This window comes from Apostichopus japonicus, chromosome 14 (genome assembly GCF_037975245.1).
Source record: "Apostichopus japonicus isolate 1M-3 chromosome 14, ASM3797524v1, whole genome shotgun sequence".
Lineage (NCBI taxonomy): Eukaryota > Metazoa > Echinodermata > Holothuroidea > Aspidochirotida > Stichopodidae > Apostichopus > Apostichopus japonicus.
The window spans coordinates 13,229,867-13,252,725 of NC_092574.1; the positions used below are offsets into that span (position 1 = coordinate 13,229,867).

At 36.5% G+C, this 22,859-nt stretch overlaps 1 protein-coding gene across 6 annotated transcripts in view; it reads right to left on the minus strand.

Moving 5' to 3' along the window:
- Positions 1–716: 716 nt before the first annotated feature.
- The window catches only part of LOC139980297 (protein furry homolog-like), a 67,972-nt gene continuing 45,829 nt past the window's right edge, over positions 717–22,859 (minus strand). For 3 of the 6 annotated variants that reach the window (XM_071991851.1, XM_071991849.1, XM_071991846.1), the window contains 13 exons: positions 20,830–20,856; positions 18,094–18,375; positions 17,607–17,756; positions 16,830–16,898; positions 16,219–16,328; positions 15,352–15,611; positions 14,358–14,521; positions 13,530–13,580; positions 9,424–9,444; positions 4,859–4,966; positions 4,033–4,232; positions 3,319–3,416; positions 717–2,600 (listed from right to left, as the gene is read on the minus strand). In XM_071991851.1, the coding sequence (XP_071847952.1) occupies positions 1,663–2,600; positions 3,319–3,416; positions 4,033–4,232; positions 4,859–4,966; positions 9,424–9,444; positions 13,530–13,580; positions 14,358–14,521; positions 15,352–15,611; positions 16,219–16,328; positions 16,830–16,898; positions 17,607–17,756; positions 18,094–18,375; positions 20,830–20,856 (2,478 nt within the window). In that variant the 3' untranslated portion in view covers positions 717–1,662. The remainder of the gene's footprint in view (positions 2,601–3,318; positions 3,417–4,032; positions 4,233–4,858; positions 4,967–9,423; positions 9,445–13,529; positions 13,581–14,357; positions 14,522–15,351; positions 15,612–16,218; positions 16,329–16,829; positions 16,899–17,606; positions 17,757–18,093; positions 18,376–20,829; positions 20,857–22,859) is intronic. The other 3 variants (XM_071991850.1, XM_071991848.1, XM_071991847.1) reach the window with 2 other exon arrangements.

Sequence of the window (22,859 nt, forward strand, 5' to 3'; positions counted from 1 at the left end):
GTTCCATTAGCTGTTAGAAAGTGCCATGCAACTTTTATATATTCATATATGTCTTTATCTTCTGCAAATTTGCAGCAGCTGGAAAGTGTCATTTCCAACAATCTAGGAAACATTTTAGCCAAAATAATTCTTTGTGTGGTACTACACACCAACCCATGTAGTGACGCTTTGCTTAGATAGTGTCGAGGAATTTTTACCTTCAAGCCTTCGCAGGCATAGTGCCTATGACCTTCGAAACACTTACTCCGGGCCTGGGTGTCCATATTTCAGTGGAATCACATAGCAAATGAAGAAATAAAAAAATGTCCACTATTTAATGGTATAACAGAGCCAGCCGTAGAGTTACTTAAGGAATATTTAAGATGTTTAAAGAAGCAACAGTGGTCTCTACTCTAGCATTTATGCATTTGAATAGTCAGTTACATATAAAAATGTAAAATGGCCTCCGTTCAAGTTATTATGATGACTTAGTCTGTAGATACTTTACTGAGCAATTGTATAATGTGTAATATAAGTATAAGATAGAAATCTCAATTTGCCCATTTTTGACCGACATCATAGCTTACCACAGTTGGTTATCAAGACAAAACTCTCTGCCCTATGGAATATTGTACAAAAATAAATATACAACATGAAATGATCTTTGTAACAATTTAGCGTTCAAACTGTTTCTAAATTAATTCAGGCGTATCTTAGAAAGCCATTTTTTCCACCAGTCTGACGATTCAATATTCTCTGATTTTGATATTAAACTGATCAAAACAAGCTAAACCTCAGGATAGTATCAATTTCAAAATTAAGTAATCCTTTCTTAAACTGATGGAGCATTTCTCTCACACGGTGAGGTTTGACAAGTCACAACTTCACTGTCACAATTTTTCAAAAGTGACGTGACTCGATACAACTCTGCAATGCGACAGATTACAAGAAAATGTCCGTATGATCGTGACAGAGTGACTTACTTGATAGTCAATGCTCTTTGACTTAATAGATGCATCTGGATGTCAATTGTATGATGAATTATAAAATAGGACTTCTAGCATAGTAACTGAAAGTAACTTTATCCTGATATAGCTGTAGATGATTCTATACTCAATAGTTGAGTATAGCTGTTAGTTTGATCCCAGCTACTACAAACAGCTACACCAACTGAAATGGCCTTCACTTGCTTCTACCAGTGATCCTACATTCATACGCAAGTCAAGCCTCTCGGTTAATTCCTGCTACTACCAGCTGCAATGTCAACTGAAAATACAAGCATCTGCAGATAGCCATCGATAATGCAATACTCGTTACAGATAATCAAACATGTCAGTTTGATCCCAGCTACATTACCAACTGAAAAATAACCACAGCTTCTGCAGATAGCTGTCAATAATGCTATACTTGTTACAGATAGTCAAACATGTCAGTTTGATCCCAGCTACATTACCAACTGAAAAATAACCACAGCTTCTGCAGATAGCTGTCAATAATGCTATACTTGTTACAGATAGTCAAACATGTCAGTTTGATCCCAGCTACATTACCAACTGAAAAATAACCACAGCTTCTGCAGATAGCTGTCAATAATGCTATACTAGTACAGAGAGTCAAACATGTCAGTTTGATTCTACATATGGATACTCAAACTCCCAGCTACATTTCCTCTATATCCTATAATCAGAGGTCTGTACAATCAAGAATATCTGCCTCTTGAGAACTACTGAATCTCTGCCATACTACCTCCTCCTCCGCCTCCCCTGCACCACTGGAGGAGACTGGCACATTGTCTCCCTCATCCTCAATAGTAATAACCTCTTCATCAAAAGACATCCCACCCAAATCAGGATTCACCCCATCATCAATCATGACTTGCCCATCGACAGAAAGGTCCGCAACCACAGACAGCCCTTCGCCTCCCCCCTCTTCGTTGTCGGTGTCCGCCTGTATTTCTATCGTCGGGACGACGAGAGAATTAAGACGAAGGTCACCTTCCTGAGAATCATAGAGTGTCGTGGAGGGGCCAAATGTCAGTGTGGAGTCGGGAGCAAGATCTAAGATTTCGGGGTCGTCCACCGATTCCTCTTTCAACGATGCGAGTAGTTCAAAGTCTACCTCATCCGCGACCGAGCCACCTTTCATCGTATCGTCGGAGGCGACAGAACTCTCGTCCTTCTCCTGTTCGTCCTCCGAGCTGGCGTAAACGATCAGGGCATGACCGATCTTTGACGATGATTTGTGATCTAGGGAAGACGTCAACGTGGCTCCTTGTAACTCCATCGTCGGTGTTTGCCGGTCCACGGATTCACTACCGGCATAACCGATGATGTCATCACCGGTAGCAGCTTTGGGGCTCTCGGTCGGTGGAGACGGCTGTTGGGTTCCGTCTGGTTCTTCGCCTCTCTCTGGTAGACTCTCCCTGCTCCCCTTGAGATGCTTCATCCCCTTACCGTACTCCTCCTCCCCCTCGTACGGCTCTGATTCGTGCTTCTCCGTCACCTCCTGGATTTCCAGCATCTCCACGCCTTTGGTAGCCGTCATGAGTTGCATGTTCACCTCTCGTAGCCGGCTACAGATGCCGGCTAACTCGTCTGCAGACATACTGATGGCTATCACACCTGTGTGAAAGGATAACACAGAATTGTGTTAGTTAGTCATAGAAAATGATCACAAATGTGTAGTCGTGACACCGTTGATTCAATCACACCGTGGTCAGACTGCATATTCATCAACAAAACATGCTGTCAATAATAAGACTGAACTACAAACGATGAAAGCTTTTGACTGACATGGACTATTTTGTGCACGAATCCAGAGGTTTCCTGGATTCATCAAGAACACAGCTGCTTTTTATAGTAAATCACTTGCATTAACTGATATGGCTAATTATCACCTAACTTGCCCCATTTGGGGACAAATGAAAACTCTTCATAATATTAATATGTACGGAACAAGACTGGTAAAATAAGTGAACCTGGTAGAGAGAGATGTCAGAGTTATTCAAAATTAAAAAAGAAATTCAAACAGCTTAGACTTCAGGGCAGGTTTGAGGATTCATCTTAAAGTTAAACTATATAACCAATCATTTGCAGTATTTCTCAATTAAAGATAACAAAGGGTCTCTTGAGTAAATAAACATTACATTAATTAGAAGAGCACAATTTCATTCCATTCATTCCATTCGGTATAATAGTAATTTTAAATATATTCAATAAAATTAAATAAAAATTCACGCAACTAAATAGCATTGCTTACAATATTGTACTACTGAGTAACAACAAAATCATTCTTTCTGTTTGTATAGAGTGTTTACTTTACAGAGCAGATGAAACTGACCTGTTTTGCCCTCGGCGAGATGCTCGCAAAATAGATGAAGTAAAATATCCTCATCGTCTTCCTCTCCAGAACCAAACATGTGACCTGTCCACATAGATCTACAACAAAAAATAATTGAAGACAATAACAAAAGCCCCAAGAAATAAGCATACCTTGTAGAGTAAAATCTGTGCTTTGAGAAAGCATATCTCATTTTACTGGAGTATGTATGAAGCAGTTTCATGCTTTTTGTGGTTTCACTGGGAATATATAAACACAATTTTTTGGAAGAGTGCCAAATATTTGGTGCACTTTCAAAATATAATTTCTTGGTGTAATGAAACTACATGGATTATGGGCTCACCCCTGAATGAGTTTCACCACCCTTCCAGCTACCTACTGGTACCAATGGGCTCACCCCCGAATGCCTTTCACCACCCTTCCAGCTACCTACTGGTACCAATGGACAACCCTGAATGCCTTTCACCACCCTTTCTGCTACCTACTGGTACCAATGGGATCACCCCTGAATGAGTTTCACCACCCTTCCTGCTACCTATTGGTACCAATGGACTCACCCCTAAATGCCTTTCACCACCCTTCCTGCTACCTTCTGGAACCCATGGGCTCACCCCTTGAATGCCTTTCACCACCCTTCCTGCCACCTACTGGTACCAATGGACTATTAATGATCTCACAGGAAGTCATGTCTATGACTACAATGATGTTGATTACCTGTAAACATGAAGCATCCTTAAAGCCGATGTGAAAGAGCGGTTGCCCATCTCGTTCCTCAATGCCCTCCTGGCATCCTCTCTTTTGGTATGGGATGCATCAATGTCCGGTGAGAAGGATCCAATGTTCCTTTCAACCTCCTCCGCAGCCTGCCTCAGCTCCATCTTGGCCATCGCTACTTCATCAGAGAAGTCCGTAATCTGTAAACAATCAAGGTGACAAGTTCCTAAGAACTACATCTAGACCTGACAAGGAGGTTTAAGAAACTACAGCAATCAACGAGAAAGCACTTCCTGTACAGCAAGATATATCTTGCATAAATAGAACAAAGCAAAGTATTAAGTAGTATGATTGACTACATGTATAGGCTAGCCCTGTTAATGCACAGTATCATAGGACAGATTTGTATTACATGCACAACACCACCTACACCTCTTCATATGAGTACAAGACTACACAGTGTGCAGTACAAGTACTCCACTATCATCTATAGATCATCATAGATTCAATAATTCCTCGATTATGAGGTACAACTACAAGTTAAGGTAACTTTGCTGGAATACCAGTACAGATTCACTACGGGTCTGTTTATGGACCAGCGTTACCATCCCTTTTGTATTACAAATATGAACTCAGATCTTAAGACCACATGCTAAATTACCCCACCACCCATGCATCCTCTCCCCTTACCCAGCCAATTACCCTCCTGCATTCATCAATCAATCTAACAAAGTGTTATTGTAATAAACTGACTCTGTCATCTATAATCATTTCCCCCAAACTCTGTCCTATATTTCTAAGCCTCATCGGATGGTTTTTAACCTACCTGAGCCGTCAGTGTGTTTCTCATCGAGTTCACCAGCTTACAGTAAGTGTCGAACAACATCCTCAACTGAGAGTAGAGCTTATACAGCTGACGGCAGAGTTCAACTTGCTACAAATCAGAACAACGATTCAAAATTAATGGTAAAGAAAGACAAAAGGCAGACGATGGCAGTTTAGTCATATTGTCCTTAAACACAAGATATGGCAAATGATGAACTGTTTTATATTGTTAAATAATGAAAATATAAGAACTTTGATATTTTTCATATTGGACATGGTTGAAAGAATGAAAGAAATTCTTGAAATTAAGGGTAACACTATGGGTTGGTTAATTTGCATATTATGCAAATCAATATTTAATCTGATATTTGATCTTCTTTTCACTATTATTCTTCTGAAGTTTTTTTTTTGAAAATCAAACATATTAACTTCTTTGAAAAAAGAATTTAAGAAATTTGTTTAGTTAGAAGAAATATATCAAAATGATACACAAATCTTTGCTCTGACTCTCAAAACTGAAGATCCTTTCTTCTTCCAATTTATACAAAATTGTTATGTTTATAGTAAGGACCACTTAAATTGCAACTTTATTAAAGTCCACTTGATGGGGATAATTCTGTTGTCTTCAAATTTCACTATCATCAAAACAAACCTTCATATTCATATTTTAGATCATGACAGATCTGGTGCATGACTTCAAGAACACTGCTACATATTACTGCAACAACAACTCCAAGCCCCACCTCCCCACCCTCACCTCCAAACAATTGATACATTATCCATAGTTCACCCCACCGGCTATGAAGACAGGTCGAGAGAAAAAAATCATGTGGATGAGAATGTACACGCGTTCATACATTTTTGCACAATCGGCCATCCAAAGAAGAGATCTGCCCTTATGGAGTGGAAAATAAAGAAAGAAACCTCCACAGCAAGAAATAAACAAATCAATGGCATGAAATCAGAAATGATAGGGTGGTGTGCGATGTCTATTTTGACAGAGCAGTGAAGCAGGAATGTTTTTAAATCTTCATAGAATGAGATTTAGGACTAAAGTAATGTAACACTCATCATTGATTGCTTCTTAATCTGTACATGTACAGTATGTAACTGTTGATTGATAATAGAACTAGATTTTTTTTTCTTTCAGTAATTGTGATTTTGGCATTCAGTAACGAGGCATTCAGCCGCTTTGTACAATTCTTTCGTAATCTGACGGTAAATTCTTGGTAAAGACATAAAAAGTTCAAACATTTTCCTTATAAAAGATACATTTATCCACTGTTAGATCCTAATGACACACAATACTGTATATACCTAACTAATACATCTCCATGGGATGGGGGAGGGGGGGTTAATAATCTAACCCTTCTCGACCCTGTTTGACCCTCTTTCTATACATCATTGGATCGTTTCTACTTACCCAAGACTCTCTTGTCTCTGACCCAGGAAGATTTATAATTTGTAGTGTAACTACCAAGCACATCAACACTGGAAGCATGCGTATGTATGATTGCGTATACTACAGCTGTGATCTTTGGCTAGTTACTAGTGATAACTGTGCACTGTCTGAATCGTCTACATGATGTGAATCTATCATCTATATTTAATTAAAATATGACACAAAGTATGAAAACAACTAGATTGTAAGCTTGTACTGAGATGGTGATATTGTGATACCATGATGACCTATGGCTTTTAGATTTCACTCTGTAAAGGTTGGTTTTTCTTATAGCAGACATGACTACCCTTCCTCTCGCCCCCCTCGACAGTGCTGACTTCCCCCACCCCCACCCCAACAAGATTGAGTTTGGGATTGAGTTTCCAACAGGTTATATCAAAATGTTTTAAGCTCCGGAAAGTAAAAATGTCCATATAATCAATATTAAAAAAAATTAAATGAAATATTGTAGGGGAGGGGCAGACACTACTTTCTAAGAAAGTTAAAGTTATATTAAAGAGAATTTAGATTTATAAGATACAAAACCCAACACACATCAAAAGCAGTAAACTACAGCACAACAATGGGTATTATGCACACTATTAACTGCAGAAAATACATACCAACTTAAAAACCCTTACCTTTGGTTAAAATATACAAGGAAGGAAAGAGTCCGGAATGAATAAACACATGTAGGATATATACCCGCTTTAGTACAAATTTTATCTAAATATAATATTCTTTCAATGCCTGTTTGAACTGATGATAGACAGGATCTTCTTTCTTAGGCATTCCTCTCTCCCACACCCCCACCCCCCCCCCCCCCATGCTACATAACACCACTTTTTCTACCTAATCAACCCTACATTATCTCCATTTTTCCACCTAATTTTAATTCTCTTAATTTCAAACTACTCTTGGGATTATTGATCTACCAGAACATTCCTAACTTCTCGGGAAGTTTAAGCAGAGTAAAGAGACGATCAGGTCTTAATTTCACATAATGTTGCATTTGTCTCTATTAAATATAAACTAACATGATTATTAACCCAAATTGCATCTAGGCAGTCTTATCTGTGAGCTGGAGAATACTGAGGAGGGAGACAGGCTTTTCAAAATTCTATATTTAAGGCTTACCCCCTCAACACAAAATCAAATGGTTAACCAGGCCACAGACAGTACTATCCCAGGAACTAACTTACTGATGGGGTGGTTGGAGAGGGGATGAGGGGGGGGGGGGGTGGGGAGTTGACACTCAGTGTTCTTTGATATGCCTGTACCAATACTGAGGCACCGTTGTTCTTACTATTTGCATTTTAAAATGGCACCCTTCTACCTTGGCAATACTGTCCACTTTTGTGCCCTCACTTTAAACCAAATTTTCCAAGAAAATGTATAAGACGAATGGAAGGTTTGGGTGAGGGATACTGGTATAAATTAATGTCAGACTATAGCCACCACAAAAAGAAAACGATGTTTCACTGAACATCCAAACAGAAAATAACAAATAATAAGAACATCAAAAGAGACAACAATAAACATTAAGACCTATTATTTGATACACAAGGACAAGAGGAAACATGTTATTAAGGTGGACACTATATCATTGGATTTAGGGTACACTAAAAAAGCTCAACAACTTTCATTAATTATTAATATTGTAAACCAGTATATGAAACACAAGACAAAGAAAATGAAATATTACTGTAAATTGTACGGATGGCACAATCCATGAAATAAGTAGGTTTCATCCAAGCAGACAAACATAAGACACCTGTTTATATTTTTCTTGATGGCATCTCAGAGCTGCGAGTTCCTCGGATGAGCCTTGCAATATAAAATGTTCCAAGACTAAACAGAGCCTTGTTTAACTAATTATAAAAATAGAGTTATTATAGTATATTTTTGGGAATAACTGGGTTCATTTACAATGTTATGACAGGTTCACCCACAACCCCCAGGTTTGGACATTGTGTAGTTTTAGAGGGATTGACCATAGCAATAAGATTTCATGAACAATTATAATCAATATTTGGGAAACCATAGACTTTTAAGGAGAAATTTGACTTGGTCTGTGTTTTATTTTCTACAGAAATGGAAGGGAATCACAAATGCAAAGGGGTATGGGGTGAGAGAGGTAAGGGGTTGGGCTGGAGGGGAGGGACAGGGGAGGGGAACACTGCAATTGGGCACTGAGGTGATGAGCAATGGTAACGTGACTGCAAGAATGATAGAACACGATAAATGTAATTTGTATAGTAATGAAGGCCAATAGACTGTCTAGTTTATCCGTAGGTTTGCATCACAAAGTCAGAGTCTCTCAAGATTCCTGTTTCAGATGCTAATGTCTTTAATATGATGGTTTTAAGGAACAAATGTTACAGTAGTGACAGCCCAAAGGAAAGATAGACGAAAAATGTGAAATAATGGTGTTGAATTGAGACTTAAATCTGTGAAGAGAACACGGATTAAGCAAAAAATAAATACATAAAAAAATAATAATAATCCTGATAAAAGAGAAAAAAAAAAAGGTAAACTAACTTGAAGAGATTGGTGACTCATGGCTTGAAAATGAGATGTTTCTAATAACATGGCAAAAAAATCTAGTCACTGATATGAAACAGCAAAAAAATAAAATAAATAAATATACTAAACAGTACAAAAGGATGAAACTATGAAACTGATTTGGCTATCTACGATTGAAAAAAAAAAAAAATGAAAAAAAAAAAAAAATACTCAAACAATCTTTTGACAGCAAATTGAAAGCTAGCAGGGAGATGTTTAAATTCCATAACACTTTTAGACTTGCTCAAGTAGTATTGATTGACTGTAGTGGATGCTAATACCTAGCCAATGTGGGAAACAAAATCTTTAAAATTTGAATTCAGGCTTCTATATTAGCATTCTTCCTACTGTGAAAGTGCATGAATGTTCAGAATCGGAGAAAATATTTCTAATCTTTAAATTCACGAACAGTCAAAAGATTTGAGCATGCCTATAAGGATGTGGATAAAAAAATTATAGCTAAGGTATCTGCTATGACAGCCATGCATGTTTGTATTTTGTAACAGCCAGCAGGGAGCACACATGTGATATAAATACACTGACCACTTCCATTTACTTACTGAGTTTATGTGTATTACATCCTGAGAAAAAGAAAGGTTAAAAATAAACAAAAAAAAACAAGGTTTCATTTTTATTGTTGTTGTTACTACTTTGAACCTACATAGATTTGCTGTTAGGAAGAAATATTAATAAACACAGCAGTCATAAAAAATACCCATAGAAATAAGTGTGTTAATGACACGTATCAATACTTGTGTTCTGGTGAGTGCTACAAATAATTTATTATGAATTAATCTACGTTTTTAGACACCACACCAATGATGGTCAGTGTTAGTATCTACCTTATACTGAGTGTGTAGGATATAAGTATTAAATACAACCCCACAAATCACAGTGCATATCGCCTCATAGCTGTTTCTAGGGTTTGTTCGTCAACTTCTCCTAACCTAGTGAAACTACACTCAACAATAAGACTGCAATTAATCAAACTAAGAACCCTTCTAACAACGTTTGATCAAAACATTAATTAAGGAGTCATTCATTATTACAATGCATACTAAACATTATGTCACCCAGACACTTTTTCTTCATTCCTTGAAAACAAAAGTTATTTAGTCAAGCTAATGAATGAACTGCCTTGTTAAGAGGCTTATTGTCATAGTCAGCAAAAAGTTTACCAAACTTAACTCAAAAAGCTACTTCATCTTTGGGTACAGTAAGACTCGGTAAGTACAGTATTGGTATTCATAATTGTTTTTGCTTGCTGTAGGCATTCTTATAATACTCTCACTAGTCCATCATTTTATACAAAGAAACAGAGATCGAAATTTCCTACAGAATTGCTGCAATAATCAACAAACACGTCACATATGAGCTAAACAAAGCTTTGACTTTCTTCATTTTTGAGCAGAAATGAAAATTAAAGCTATGTACTGTTAAATGTATTTTTTTCTTTTAACCAGTTTTTGCAAAATCTTACATAGTCCCAGCAAAACAACAAACTTGTCATTTTTTATTGTTTTCCTGTTTTCAAGTGCACATTTATGATTTGCAATCCAGGATTTGAGTTTACAATATATCATTGTCACTAATACATACTGTATCAGAAAGTCCATATTAAAAGTGATTCCCCCCCCCCCTTCATTTTTCATTCGATTTTCTTGCCTCTCTCCAAAAATCAGCAAAATCTAAATCACCATGGAGGTTCATGAATCATGTATATTAAGCCTTTTAAATTGATTTTCATTACATTTTTTAAATCTTATTTGAGTTTCATACTTATTGTCTATCATAAGCTTGACGAGTCAAGTTTCATCTCACCTAACTAAGTGAAAAGTCTAATCTTTTTGAAATTGTCAAATTTTAATATTTTTAAAATTCTAATCTCAATATTTTTGAAAATTTAATCTTTTGAAAATTTAATCTTTTTGAAATAATCTTTTTGAAATTTTCCAATTTTTTCTTCACAAATGGTTAATTCTAATATAGTTTTTATTTATTTATTTATATGGATGAATCAACGTTAATGATCAAATCAAATTCATTTATCATATCATCAACTATTCATTTGACGAACCAAAAATATAAACAAAATCTAGTACGGTGTCTTATGTTGATCAATTGCATTCTTAATTGGAGTAATTTTAGTACAGCTTGGGGAAAAAAGAATTGCCAACCAAACTCGAAAAATTGTTTTAAACCAGCAACGTATGCTTTACATAAGAAGCTATTGAATATTGACATCTCTGATTCATTTATATCTTTTATCTTTTGAAGTATGAGATCCTATTATACTATTATTATAAAGCTAATCAACGTTAAAATGTTAATTATTATTAATATGTTATTGATAACAGCAGAGGTGCAGAAGAGAGTCTTTTTAGTTTATTATGTTATTTGCCTGACCTGTTTATTCCTGGACGCTGCAATAATATTCTAGAAAAATAGTCAAAAATTAAAAAGCAGAAAATATGTAACATAGTAGATAAGCCACCTCCTTTTATGCTCCCCAATTTAAGGAAGTCACTCTGTCTTTCAAAGATTTCTCCTCGTTAACCATCAGCGTAATAATACTTTGAGCCAAAACTTTTTTTTCATTTTTAATTGCGATACAGACACAATTGAGATATCTCCTGCTTCAAGAAACAGAATGTATTTTGGTAACTGTTAGTTTCGTATTCTCAAATTTGAAGGACTTTCTTGCACTGTTATCAGTAAGAGAAATGGGACACTAACTTTGAGCACATGTTAATCTAACAAAAGCTGCCATAGCACTACTACTACAAATCAAAACTGAATATCCAGAAATGACCAAAAAAAACGATTGACATACTATTAACAGAATTTTCCACCTGTTCTACACAAACAGAAATATGACAAAACTTTATAGCTTTGAAAGTTATTTCCAGCTTTGAATGATCTGCGGCATAAACTGTAAATAAGAAGAATGGGTTCCTTTACTACATCCCCCCCCCCCTCCTTCAAAATTCTTCTATTTCAGCTATGATATAATATCTCTTTTTATTATTTAATATATTTTTAAAGCATGTTAGTTTCAACTGCTATATGCTGGTTAATTGCAAGCACTTTCATTCGACACAAAATATTATCAAAAGAGACCTAACATGCAAAAATTGCCGACATCTGTAATAATAGTAACAACATCTTTGTTAAGTTGGAAGAAAAATTGCTGCAGGCCTAAACCCTATAGGAAAAGTTTTCTGTGTGAAACTTGATTTTCATATTAAAATAGGTCATTCATAATGACCAAAAACTCTTGCATGTTCTAAATGACTAGACTAGCTTCTGAAATCAAGCATGTTTTTCACTTCATAAATCCATCACATTTGAGTGAGGGTTCTCAGAATTTCTCAAAATAGGGTTGTATCACTCAAGACAGACAATGCGAACGAAGGACTTGATAAACCCCCCACGCCCCCATGGATAAACCCCCAACGCCCCTTCAAAAAAGACGGGGAAAAACAAAAAATTTCGATCTCAACCATAGAAGACTACACTTTGAGACTGCCACAAGGATTCTTTCCTCTTAATTTTTAACTCAAGCAGGAAATTTTGGAAGAATTATATAGTATCTTTGTCACTAACATGTACATTGTACACAAGTCTTGCATATCACATTCCAGTTTAACTTTTTCACAAAATGTAATATAGGTCATTCTCCTTCTGCTCACATGTAACCCCGCCCCGGGGCCAATTAAGTGGAAGCCATTGTCTTTACACACTTAAGGAAAACAATGCCGACTTTAAAGAGATGGCGTCCAGTGATATAATTATCCCAGGGGACCCAACCTGTCTCTCTGTGTGGTTGCATTGTCTTTGAAAGCTGGTTCGTTACTTTCAAAGAGTAGTACAGCCTACCAAAAGTCAAAAATCGCATTTTAGGTCGACTTTTGTCTATATGTCCAACAACATTCATTAACAGACATTTCAGTTTGGATTTTTTGGAAGGACCAATCTTTCACAAGTAGACTTTTTACTTTCAATGCAATATATCTTATGAACTGTTACCTTAATATATTTTAAACAGATATTTTCAATCAATTGGCAGCTTTGACATGCCAAACGAAGGATAAATTAAAACATGTTATTAATTACTACAGATTCACTTCCATCTTTGAATGCTTGTTAATATACAAACTAAAACAATTGGATAATTTTTATTTGCATTGGATTGCCTGAATGCAGCACTCATTTTCAAACTTAAACAAAGGGAATACAAATTGAAGTAAAAATTCTTCAAAACTCTTTATTCATGCACTGATCAAATCTATAGTTGTGATATTCCACACATACATATTGATATGCATTGCAATATTCCAGTAAAGTCTTCAAAATTTAATTTTTCATTCAACAGAAAATTTCTTTGTCTATAAAAATTTGCTGCATTCATTGTTATTATATATAAGATGCAAAATTTTATTCGTTGCAAAAAAGAGGAAAAGCCTGTTAAAATTATACCAAGGTCTCGTCATAAATATAACTTGGACAGCCAATCAGCCATTTGTCTTTAAGCCTAGAGCATTTCTAATAGACAAATTTTTGCATGAATTACATTGCAATAGCTACAGAATGGCTTGTAGACGATACAGCAGAAGCATAAGGGGTCATAGGTCATCTGACCATAAATGACGAAGAAATGACCTACCTGAGATGCGACACTCTGTCTCTTGAGAGATGACTTAATATCGTCCAAACACTGAAATAGAAGATGAAGTAGAATATTTAGTAAGCACAAAATATCTAAAAAATATTACAAAGAGCCAGGAATATTCATGTTTATGGCAAGATTCACAATTAAATTTGCTATTTTTCTGATGTCATCACTGTTGTTTTCCTTAATCAGTCATAGGAATAACCATGTCTCTAATTTTAATTTCGAGGATGTTTTATCAGAGAAAAATTGCAAAAATTTAACTTTTTTCCCATGTTTTGACAGCTTTAATCTAAGACACACAATGACCACATATAGGACTAGATAGAGGTGTGTTTACCATACAATTGACTGACCCATTTTTGCAACGAAAAGTATATCATTCCGCTGGCAAACTATATTAGCTAGATCTATGGGGGTCTCTGTGATGTTCTAAAATATTACTGTTTTCACGATAAGCAAACGAAACAAAAGTACACATGTTGTTTGCATCATTTATACGCGACCAATTCGGAAGCATGATATAACATATTTCAACACACAAACATTGACTGATCACTGAATTTTAGCTCCACACGCTTGGCAGAAAATGCAATGTCGCCTTCTTTAAAAAAAAAATCCAACATTTTCTTCAGAGGAAAGCGAGGGACGCAGTGTCTCACTTTTCGACCGCAGAAATATTACAGTCCTATTCCAACTGCAATCTCGTGGACAAAATGTCAAACTTCCTAGAGCAAATACAGACCACTGCACTTCTAAATATAAATGAGACTTTTCGCAATGTGAAATGAGTCGTTCATTAAGAGTGAACAGATGGATTACCGTGTGGGTCGAGTCTCTCTTGGTGATGTAGGTATCATAATGCTGATCCAGTTCCATCACTGTATGCTGGTGACTCTGTAGAAGTCCACCGTCAATCAGGACTTCCGTGTCCACAAAGACAAATGGACATACTGTGTGCTTCGACAACAGGTCTAAGGTCTTCAGTAAAATCAGAGGTTAAGAACAATATGGAGCAGAACTTTTGTCTCATTTTTCTTTATGCCCCATCCTTCTGTACATTTCTTTCTACTCCCCCCAATCTCCCCTCCCCCCATTTGCCATAAAATAAAATTAGATTAAGCAATAAACATTTTACATGGCATCCATTAGTCATTACTTTATTTTAAGTGTATCATATATATACTAAGAGATATAATCTAAAAATTCCCTCCCAAAAATGAAAATGGTATGAAACAATAAACATTATCATCATATCCATTACCTTATTCAAATTTATCTATCTATGATCATAATGACAGATGTAATCTGAAATCTGGAATTTTAGCAAATGTTTTTTTTTTTTTTTTTTAAATGTAATTTCAAAGTATCACTTCAAAGAATACAGTACTATCACAGACGTAAATACATTGCATTATTTTTTCCCAAACAATCTCAAAATTAGCAGAAGATAGGAAAGGGAGAAGGAATCATTGCTAGACCTGCATCTTCCTCTGAGGAGATCAAATTACTACATTTTTAATCAATCATTTGAATCATGTGTATATTTATAGTTTAAAAATGGCATAAATAACAGATGGCAAAGTTATATTCTAAAAAGGAGAAAGAAATGTATCTATAAATTTGACAAAACTGGTCTTGAACTGAGTGGATGGCTAGCCAAGTGTAAACAGTCAATGATGAGAAGCTTCATTCATGAAGAGGCATGTGTGCCCAGGCTTACCCCCTCCCCCCCCCCCCATTGTACTGGGACATGTTCCACAGTGCAAGATATATCTCAAAATAAAAACACCAAAACTTGTCATGGAAAGGATATAGAATTCTTGAGCTACGCCCCTCATCTTATCGCCGAGATAATTACAGCCCTCCCTGGTGAGGTTGCAGAATCGTTGCTGCATGACGTTGTAGAGATGAGCGAAGACGTGAAAGGTTTGTACGGCTTCGTGTCCAAAGGTGTCCTTGACTACTTCATCCGCATGCCTCCTCCAGGACTCCTCGACCTCATCGACAGCGATGTACTCGAAGCAAGAGTGCTCAGGGGCCAGAGAGAGGGTGGACACAGAGACGTCATCTTGACTGGAGAGGAGGACAGTGAAATTTAGATTGTAAAGAGAAATACTAGCGATGGAGATATGTGAGACGGGAGGGGTGGGAGGGGGAGGAGTTGAAACAGTGACTCGCCAGAAATGATGACAGGCAAACTGGTGGAGATATGTGAGATGCAGAGGGGCAGGGGGGGGAGGAGTTGAAACAGTGACTCTCCAGAAATGACAACAAAGAAACTGGTTTTGCAAGTTAAGCTACGAAACGACGCATGCGTACAAGACGAGAGCTGTGGCATACTGATGCATGTTTCACTTTTACAAATTGTGATATACAGTACCACTAGGATGATTCACTCATCACTCCAACCATTACTCCGAACATAGATTATGTATTTGTAACTAGAGGAGAGGTAGAGGACATTACTACGTGGTGGTGGGAGGGGGGGGGGAGGGGAAGGCAAGAGGATTTTTCCCTTTTATGATAAGGGGATCTGTAAGAACAAATGCTCAGCACAAGAGGAACTTATTGCTCCATATACAAATTTGGGGACAAAATTGTATTTCACCCACATTTTTTCTGCACATGAAAGGAAGGAGAAGGGGGGGATGGAGGGGACATAGGATAGTCGTACACCAACCTTGACTTAGATGACTCTGAAAGAGACCGACTCTGGACAGGTTCCATGTCATCCTTCTTTGTTGTTTCTGTGTCGTCGTCATCATCATCCGGTTGATCTACAGGAGCATCCTGCAAGAATCGATAAATATCAACAAATATTACAAAAAACAACTTACACCATTGACGATACTGTTTAATTACAACTATCTGAAACAGCCGAGAGACAATAAACGTAACATAAAGCTTTGAAAAATTCTGAAACCTAATAAAGAGAGCAAAACACAACCGAAATTATTTTCTATTGTTTTTTCCATCACAAGCCAAAAAATAGCTTTCACTTTTCTTTGGAAAATTAAAGTTATGGATGTTCATGAAAGTTAGGCTATCAGTATTGTAATCATTTCAGTATACAAACGCAATGAGCAGGTCTGTACCTTGCGCATGTCACCATCCAGGCATACAGCTTCCATGTAACTATCTAATATTTATGTACATTTTGACTTAAGTCATAAATCTTAGGTATTAGGATCAAAAGGATTCCCTAGCTGAGGTCTATTGTATCTATTAACATATTTGATTTATCATTCATGAATATTCATAAATGTCGACTGTGATGTCACAGGTACTTACATTCTCTGCGTCATCTTCATCATCCTCTCTGTCCTCCTTGTCAGAGTAAAGAGGTGCGAATGGATCCTCCTAAAAAAAAATAATCAAAAAATTACATGATAAAAAAAATTAGCCAAAGAAAACCAGACAAATTGAATGAGTGGCCTGAAATAGCTGCTTGCTTTCAATGTTACATCTCAATGGTGATAACTTTGAGATGAACATTTCACATTAAAAAATTCAACCAAAGTTAATATTGTCACTTCTTTCTGATTGGACTGATTGGAGAGCGCCTTTAGATCCTTATGATTATTCACACATGTAAGTATCTTTGATTTCCTTCTTATTGGTCAGATCTGTAACCTTGTTTGGACATGCATGAATATGCAATTAATATCACCATGAGACAACTTCAACCTGACATTGTATGTATACGGGGCATTTGAAGCAATGAGGCATAGCAATCAGGACGTTCCGGGTTGCATACCCGGCCAGGTCATGGTAAGGTGGGTTTTTAAGAGCAATCTACGGTTTCCTCATTTGAAATGACTTTCTAAGTTGAAAAGATTCCAAATTTGGATGAAATGGTCATTTCTGTGACCTTGCTTTGACACTTATGAATTTATGATATCATCATGGGACAACTTCAACCTTACATTGTACCTTTATATATATTTTTATATATATTTTTTATAGCACAACTCTATAAGTTCCTTGGATCCATCTATGAATATTCAACAAGCACCATCATCAACTCTCTGAGCTCTGTTACTGTCTAAATGGGGGGGGGGGACTTACTGAAGGATCATCCTCAGGGTAGAGGAACTGAAAGATGCTGTCAACGGTGCCCTCTCCTTGGGGGTCAGGCTCAATACTGATAGGATCACCTGACCCCTCAGCTGACCCTCCCGTGGTATCCTTGTCAATACTCGTTGAACTGAAGAGCACCTGGTCAAGGAAACAAAAAAAATGTCACAACAAAAGTGTAAATACGCAGACAACCAAACACAGACTTGAATATTGACTCCATGCAAAGTGATATGCAAAACTTTGCATGAACAATGATACATCCATTAATTTTAAACATCTTCCAAACGGTACAAGACGATTCTTAGCTTGTTTGGGTGAGGGGTGGGGGGATGGGGGGTAGTCCCTAATTACGATCTCTGTCATATAAGCAATTTAAGACGGTTTGTTGGGTTTAACTCGAACAGATCAACATTCTCCTGATCCACGGCATCCCGTAGAACAAATTCCGAATTGAACTTTAAAAAATGTGACTTACTGATGGGGTTCTGGATAGGTCGACACTGCCGGGACCGAGTGAGTGGAAGACTTTTAGTAACCTTTCTCTGGTTCGTTTCTGGGATAGTTCTGGCTTCCTCCACCCGGAGGATACAATCTTCTGACAGTTGACGTTGTTCGTAGCTGACTGGGGGTCCCCTGTCTCCGTCGGGTCCGTGCTCATGCTGCTGTCGTCGCTGCTCATTGTGCTCTGGGCGGAGTCGTCGCTCATCGACGCCGACAGGGTCTGCATGGACACTACACGACGGCTGATCATTGGAGTCTAACAAATGTCAAAGGTCATATTATCAATCAGTTAGTTCCTCATTCATATTTATAGTATAACATATATATAAATGAGAATCTCAGATAATGCGAGACACACTTGTCAAAGAGTGTTTAATAACGATACCATAACAGAGACAAAATTGTTACCGACCCCCTCCCCCCCCCCCCAAAAAACAGATTTGCATAGTTTTAACTTGTTTTAACCTGATATCTTGGGATCGTAGTATTAACCTGATATATTGGGATCATAACTCAATGTTCACAAAGTTTGTTATAAATTTCTTTTAGTAATGCATTTTCCATTCACTCCAAAAAAACTTGTCATTTAAAAGCAAAAGGTGGCTATTGTTTGGCTTTTTCTTTCTTTTTCACTTTAATGAAAATTTATTTCAATAAATTATCCCGTTAAGAGTAGTGTGGCTGTAACTGAATCCTGTGAACTCTATAATCCACATCTAAAATCCATCAACCAGTCTGAACAGCTTAATTGCAAATTTGTAAATTTGCATTCTTGATGAGTCGTATCAACATTTCCTCCAGAAAGCACTTTCAGATTCAATTTTTGGAAATTTCTGTTTTCAAACATTTTTTTTTTTTTTCGTTGTCACTTTGAAAAAAAAACAGCAACATGTGAAAGCATGAAATCAGCATATGGAATTTGCAAGAATGTTCTTGACATGAAATGTTAATGTAACATTTAAACTTCTGATATAACATTAAACAATAAAACTTTAACGTTCACTGCAACTGTTTTAACATGTTTTCACGAACAATTTAACCACCATGTACCAATAATTAGTGAAATTAAAAATGGCAAACGATCAAACTAAAGGTCCACTTCTAGTTTCTTTCAATCAAGTGAAGGATTGATGAATGAACTTCATTCCAATTCTCAACACTTTTCTGCTCAAAATTTGATATTAGTATTAATCAGAGACAGTAGGAAATTTCAAAATTTCAAAAGTTACAACTTTTTACTTCATTAACGGAGGTGAACCTTGGCTAGAAGAGTTTGATTAATTTGGATTGATGGAAAAAGCATCAAACACTTTATCAACAAGAAATGAAACAGCTGCTTAACCACACAGTAATACGCAAACAGAAATGAGAGATTAATCCAAAAAATAATGACGCCTATGGTTGAAATGATGTCCACGAGGATAGATGAATAATGGGAAATCTGTAACAAATAAGTAAAAAAAAAGGAAAAACGACAAAAAAACGAGAGGGTACAAATGGTAACAAGTCTTTGAAGGTAGCGAGATGAACAAGCAAAATCACACAGCTAAAAATATTCAAATATCTGATGATTTACATCATAAAAAAAGACTTCACTTCCTTAGTCCTTGTATCATCATCATTTGTATCAAAAAAAGTTTTCAACCTTTTTTTTTTGGGAGGAATTATCATTTTCTTCCATACTTTTTATATATCATGTACAGTGAATGTGTTTAGCTTGACTTCTGATGTGAAATAATCTTTTCATTTCAATTTTTTAACCAAAAATTTAAAAATGCATTGAGGTTTCGATGGTATAATCTATAGTTGTTTGAATAGGCATAAGATGCCCCTGAAGATTGATTCACATCTAGAGCTTAAAAGGTTTCCACTTGATGGCTGATGCAAGTGACCTTTGACCTCCACAACATGCAATAAGCGCTTTTTTTTATTATTTAGTTATGAGGCACCATGAAACTAAGAACAGGTACAAGATAATTTCCCATCGTAAGATACATGTTTACAAGGTTCTCACATTCACCTGACATCAAATGACCTTTGACCTCCAATGAAAGCAACAGGCTTCATCTACTCGATAGAGTATCCACATACAAAGAATATGATCCATCAGAGATTCCCTGCTTGCAATGTTGTCTTAACAAGGTTCTCAAATGTTCACCTCTGCCAACCATAAATGATGTAATTATAATATGAGAGAACCACCTGAACTGCCCATCTGGAAATACTGTGTTTTCACATTTTGACTGCTGTTTGAATTCAAATGACCTCCACTAAAAACAATAAGATTCATCAATTAAACATAGGGTTCATATTAAACAGTATGTCATCCAACTCAGATTTCTTTCTTGAAATAGTTTGTTCATATCGCTTTCACATTTTGACCTCATCTGAACTGCGTCCCAATTATGGAAATAGGCTTTCATACGTTTAATATGGAGCAATGGTAACAAGGAACGGTAAGGGACTTGTTCATTCCTATGGAATCCCACCCTGTTCAACAAGTTCTTTGCTCTTTCTAAATAATTTTCGAAACAAATTACTTTGGGCAAGATGATTCTCCATCCTGAACAAAACTGCTTTTCTATTAAACTGTAAATCTGTTAAGAATCAAACAGGACAGGTTTTTTGCAAGTTATGAACAGAGCAGCAGCACAGAACAGCAACAAAAAAATGGTAAACGGCACACACACAGGGTGATTACAATACTTACTGCACGAATCTCACTAAACATGGAATGCTTGGAGATTAAATAGAAACCAATAAGATTTAGGTCATAATAAGACACTTGTTGTAAATACAGAGCAGGTAATAGCTAGTTATTATTATACAACTAGGTTAGTGGCTATTGAAGATGACAGACAGTTGCTACCGACAACGAGTTCCAGCTCAGCAGCTGGGTGTATAGATCTGTGTCGGGAGGGGAGAGGACGGACAAGAAGGGAAGATGGGAGAGGGGAGAGAGGGGCAGGGAGGAGAGGGACAGGTTGAGAGGGAGGGGAAAGGGTATGGATGTCCATGGACTTAACAGAGCCAGGACAGAGAGGCCAGTGGGTTGATGATTGACCCTTGTGTAAATTCTAATGGATAAGCAGCTACCAATTATAGTGAACATCATTGTTTAATTGGTAAGGGGTTGGTGGTCAGAGCACTGAAGACTGCATCAAAATACTTCATAAAAGGTGTGCATAAATGGAATTGCACAAGCTATGATTTGACAGAAATATGGTTTGGTATGAATAACACTTAATATTAAAAACAAACTGTGATGAAAAGCTGAGAGGAACAATTGTAGGATTAATATATAATAATAAATAACAACTACATCAAATTATTTGCAATGGGAATATTATATCAATAATAACAAATATATTAAAAATGATGGGAACAACAAACGGCTAAGGTGAAGATGGAAGTGTGAACAATGTTGTCCAAGGAGATGACATCACCTTATCAACAGATGTCACATGGTCCGACAAGAACAAGCAGTGAAAATTTTATCATATTTCATTGGTGATTTTACATCCAACCAAACAAACATTCAATATTATGATGGTATAACTTTTATGTCATAATCAAAGAGAAAAGTTGATAACAATTTAAAAGACATATAAACAATGAAATGATTAATGGTATCAAAATATGCAGATACTTTCATTCCACTTTGTGGACGATACGAAAAGGGACTGTTGAATACCTCAAGAATACTGCGGTTGAGGAAATGAAGAAGAGGTGGGTGGGGGTTGGGTTGATGTAAGGGTTGCAGAAAAGCCAGGATGAAATATACAAAGCCAGGGATGAGGAAATACAGTTGAAGAGATGGGTAGATATGGGCATAGACAAGAGGGAACATAGGAAGGGGAGAAGAAGCAGAAGAAGAGGATTCCAAAAGATTATAAAGTGGGTATTTCCTCTCAATGTATGATGAAGTTTGATATTTGTTATTTCTGCTTGGATTGAAAACCAATTCCCATGGGTAAATAACTCCTCCACCATAATTTTTCATGTTTGCTTGTTTCATGTTTTTGCTTGTGTACATTTTAAATAGAATATGCATATTCTATTTTTTGTTAAGGTATTTTTATTCGCAACCTATAACAATCAAAGGGCTTCCCACTGAAGTGCATATATGAGTCTTAAGCTAATATCAATAGCGGCAGTTGTTGTACTTAAAAAATGCACTAAAAGATGGGTTCAAAATTGCTTGCTTATTTACACCTACAATTACGTTCTAGATTTCTTGCATCTAACAAACTTTAAATTTTCTACACAATATTTAGAAAAATTAATCAAGTTAAGAACTTGTGTGAAAACAGAGTTTGAAGTCTCTCAAGTTGTGACCATACTAGGAGCTTTATAAGTAGCAAACTGCTAAGCTATGTAACAAATGTAATCCTACTACTGCTTTATCAGTAGTAAACTGCTAAGCTGTGTAACAATGTAATCCTACTACTGAATTACACAAACTAATTGTTCTTTAACTTTTAACTGAGAGCATGAATGATCTTTGATGAGATGACATCTGGAATTTCGGTCAGCTAGAACATCAATAAGTAAACCTTCTTATGTCATCATTCTACGAAACCAGATGTAGGACCTTGTAGAAGTGTTTGAAGCTGTTACATTACTTATCAACAAAAAAATTTTCTGTGAAACTTTGTAATTTTCAAAGAGCATGAAAAGTGTGTTTCAACACAATAAATTCATTCATGACAGAGAGGCTAATTGCCGCCATTTATTCAA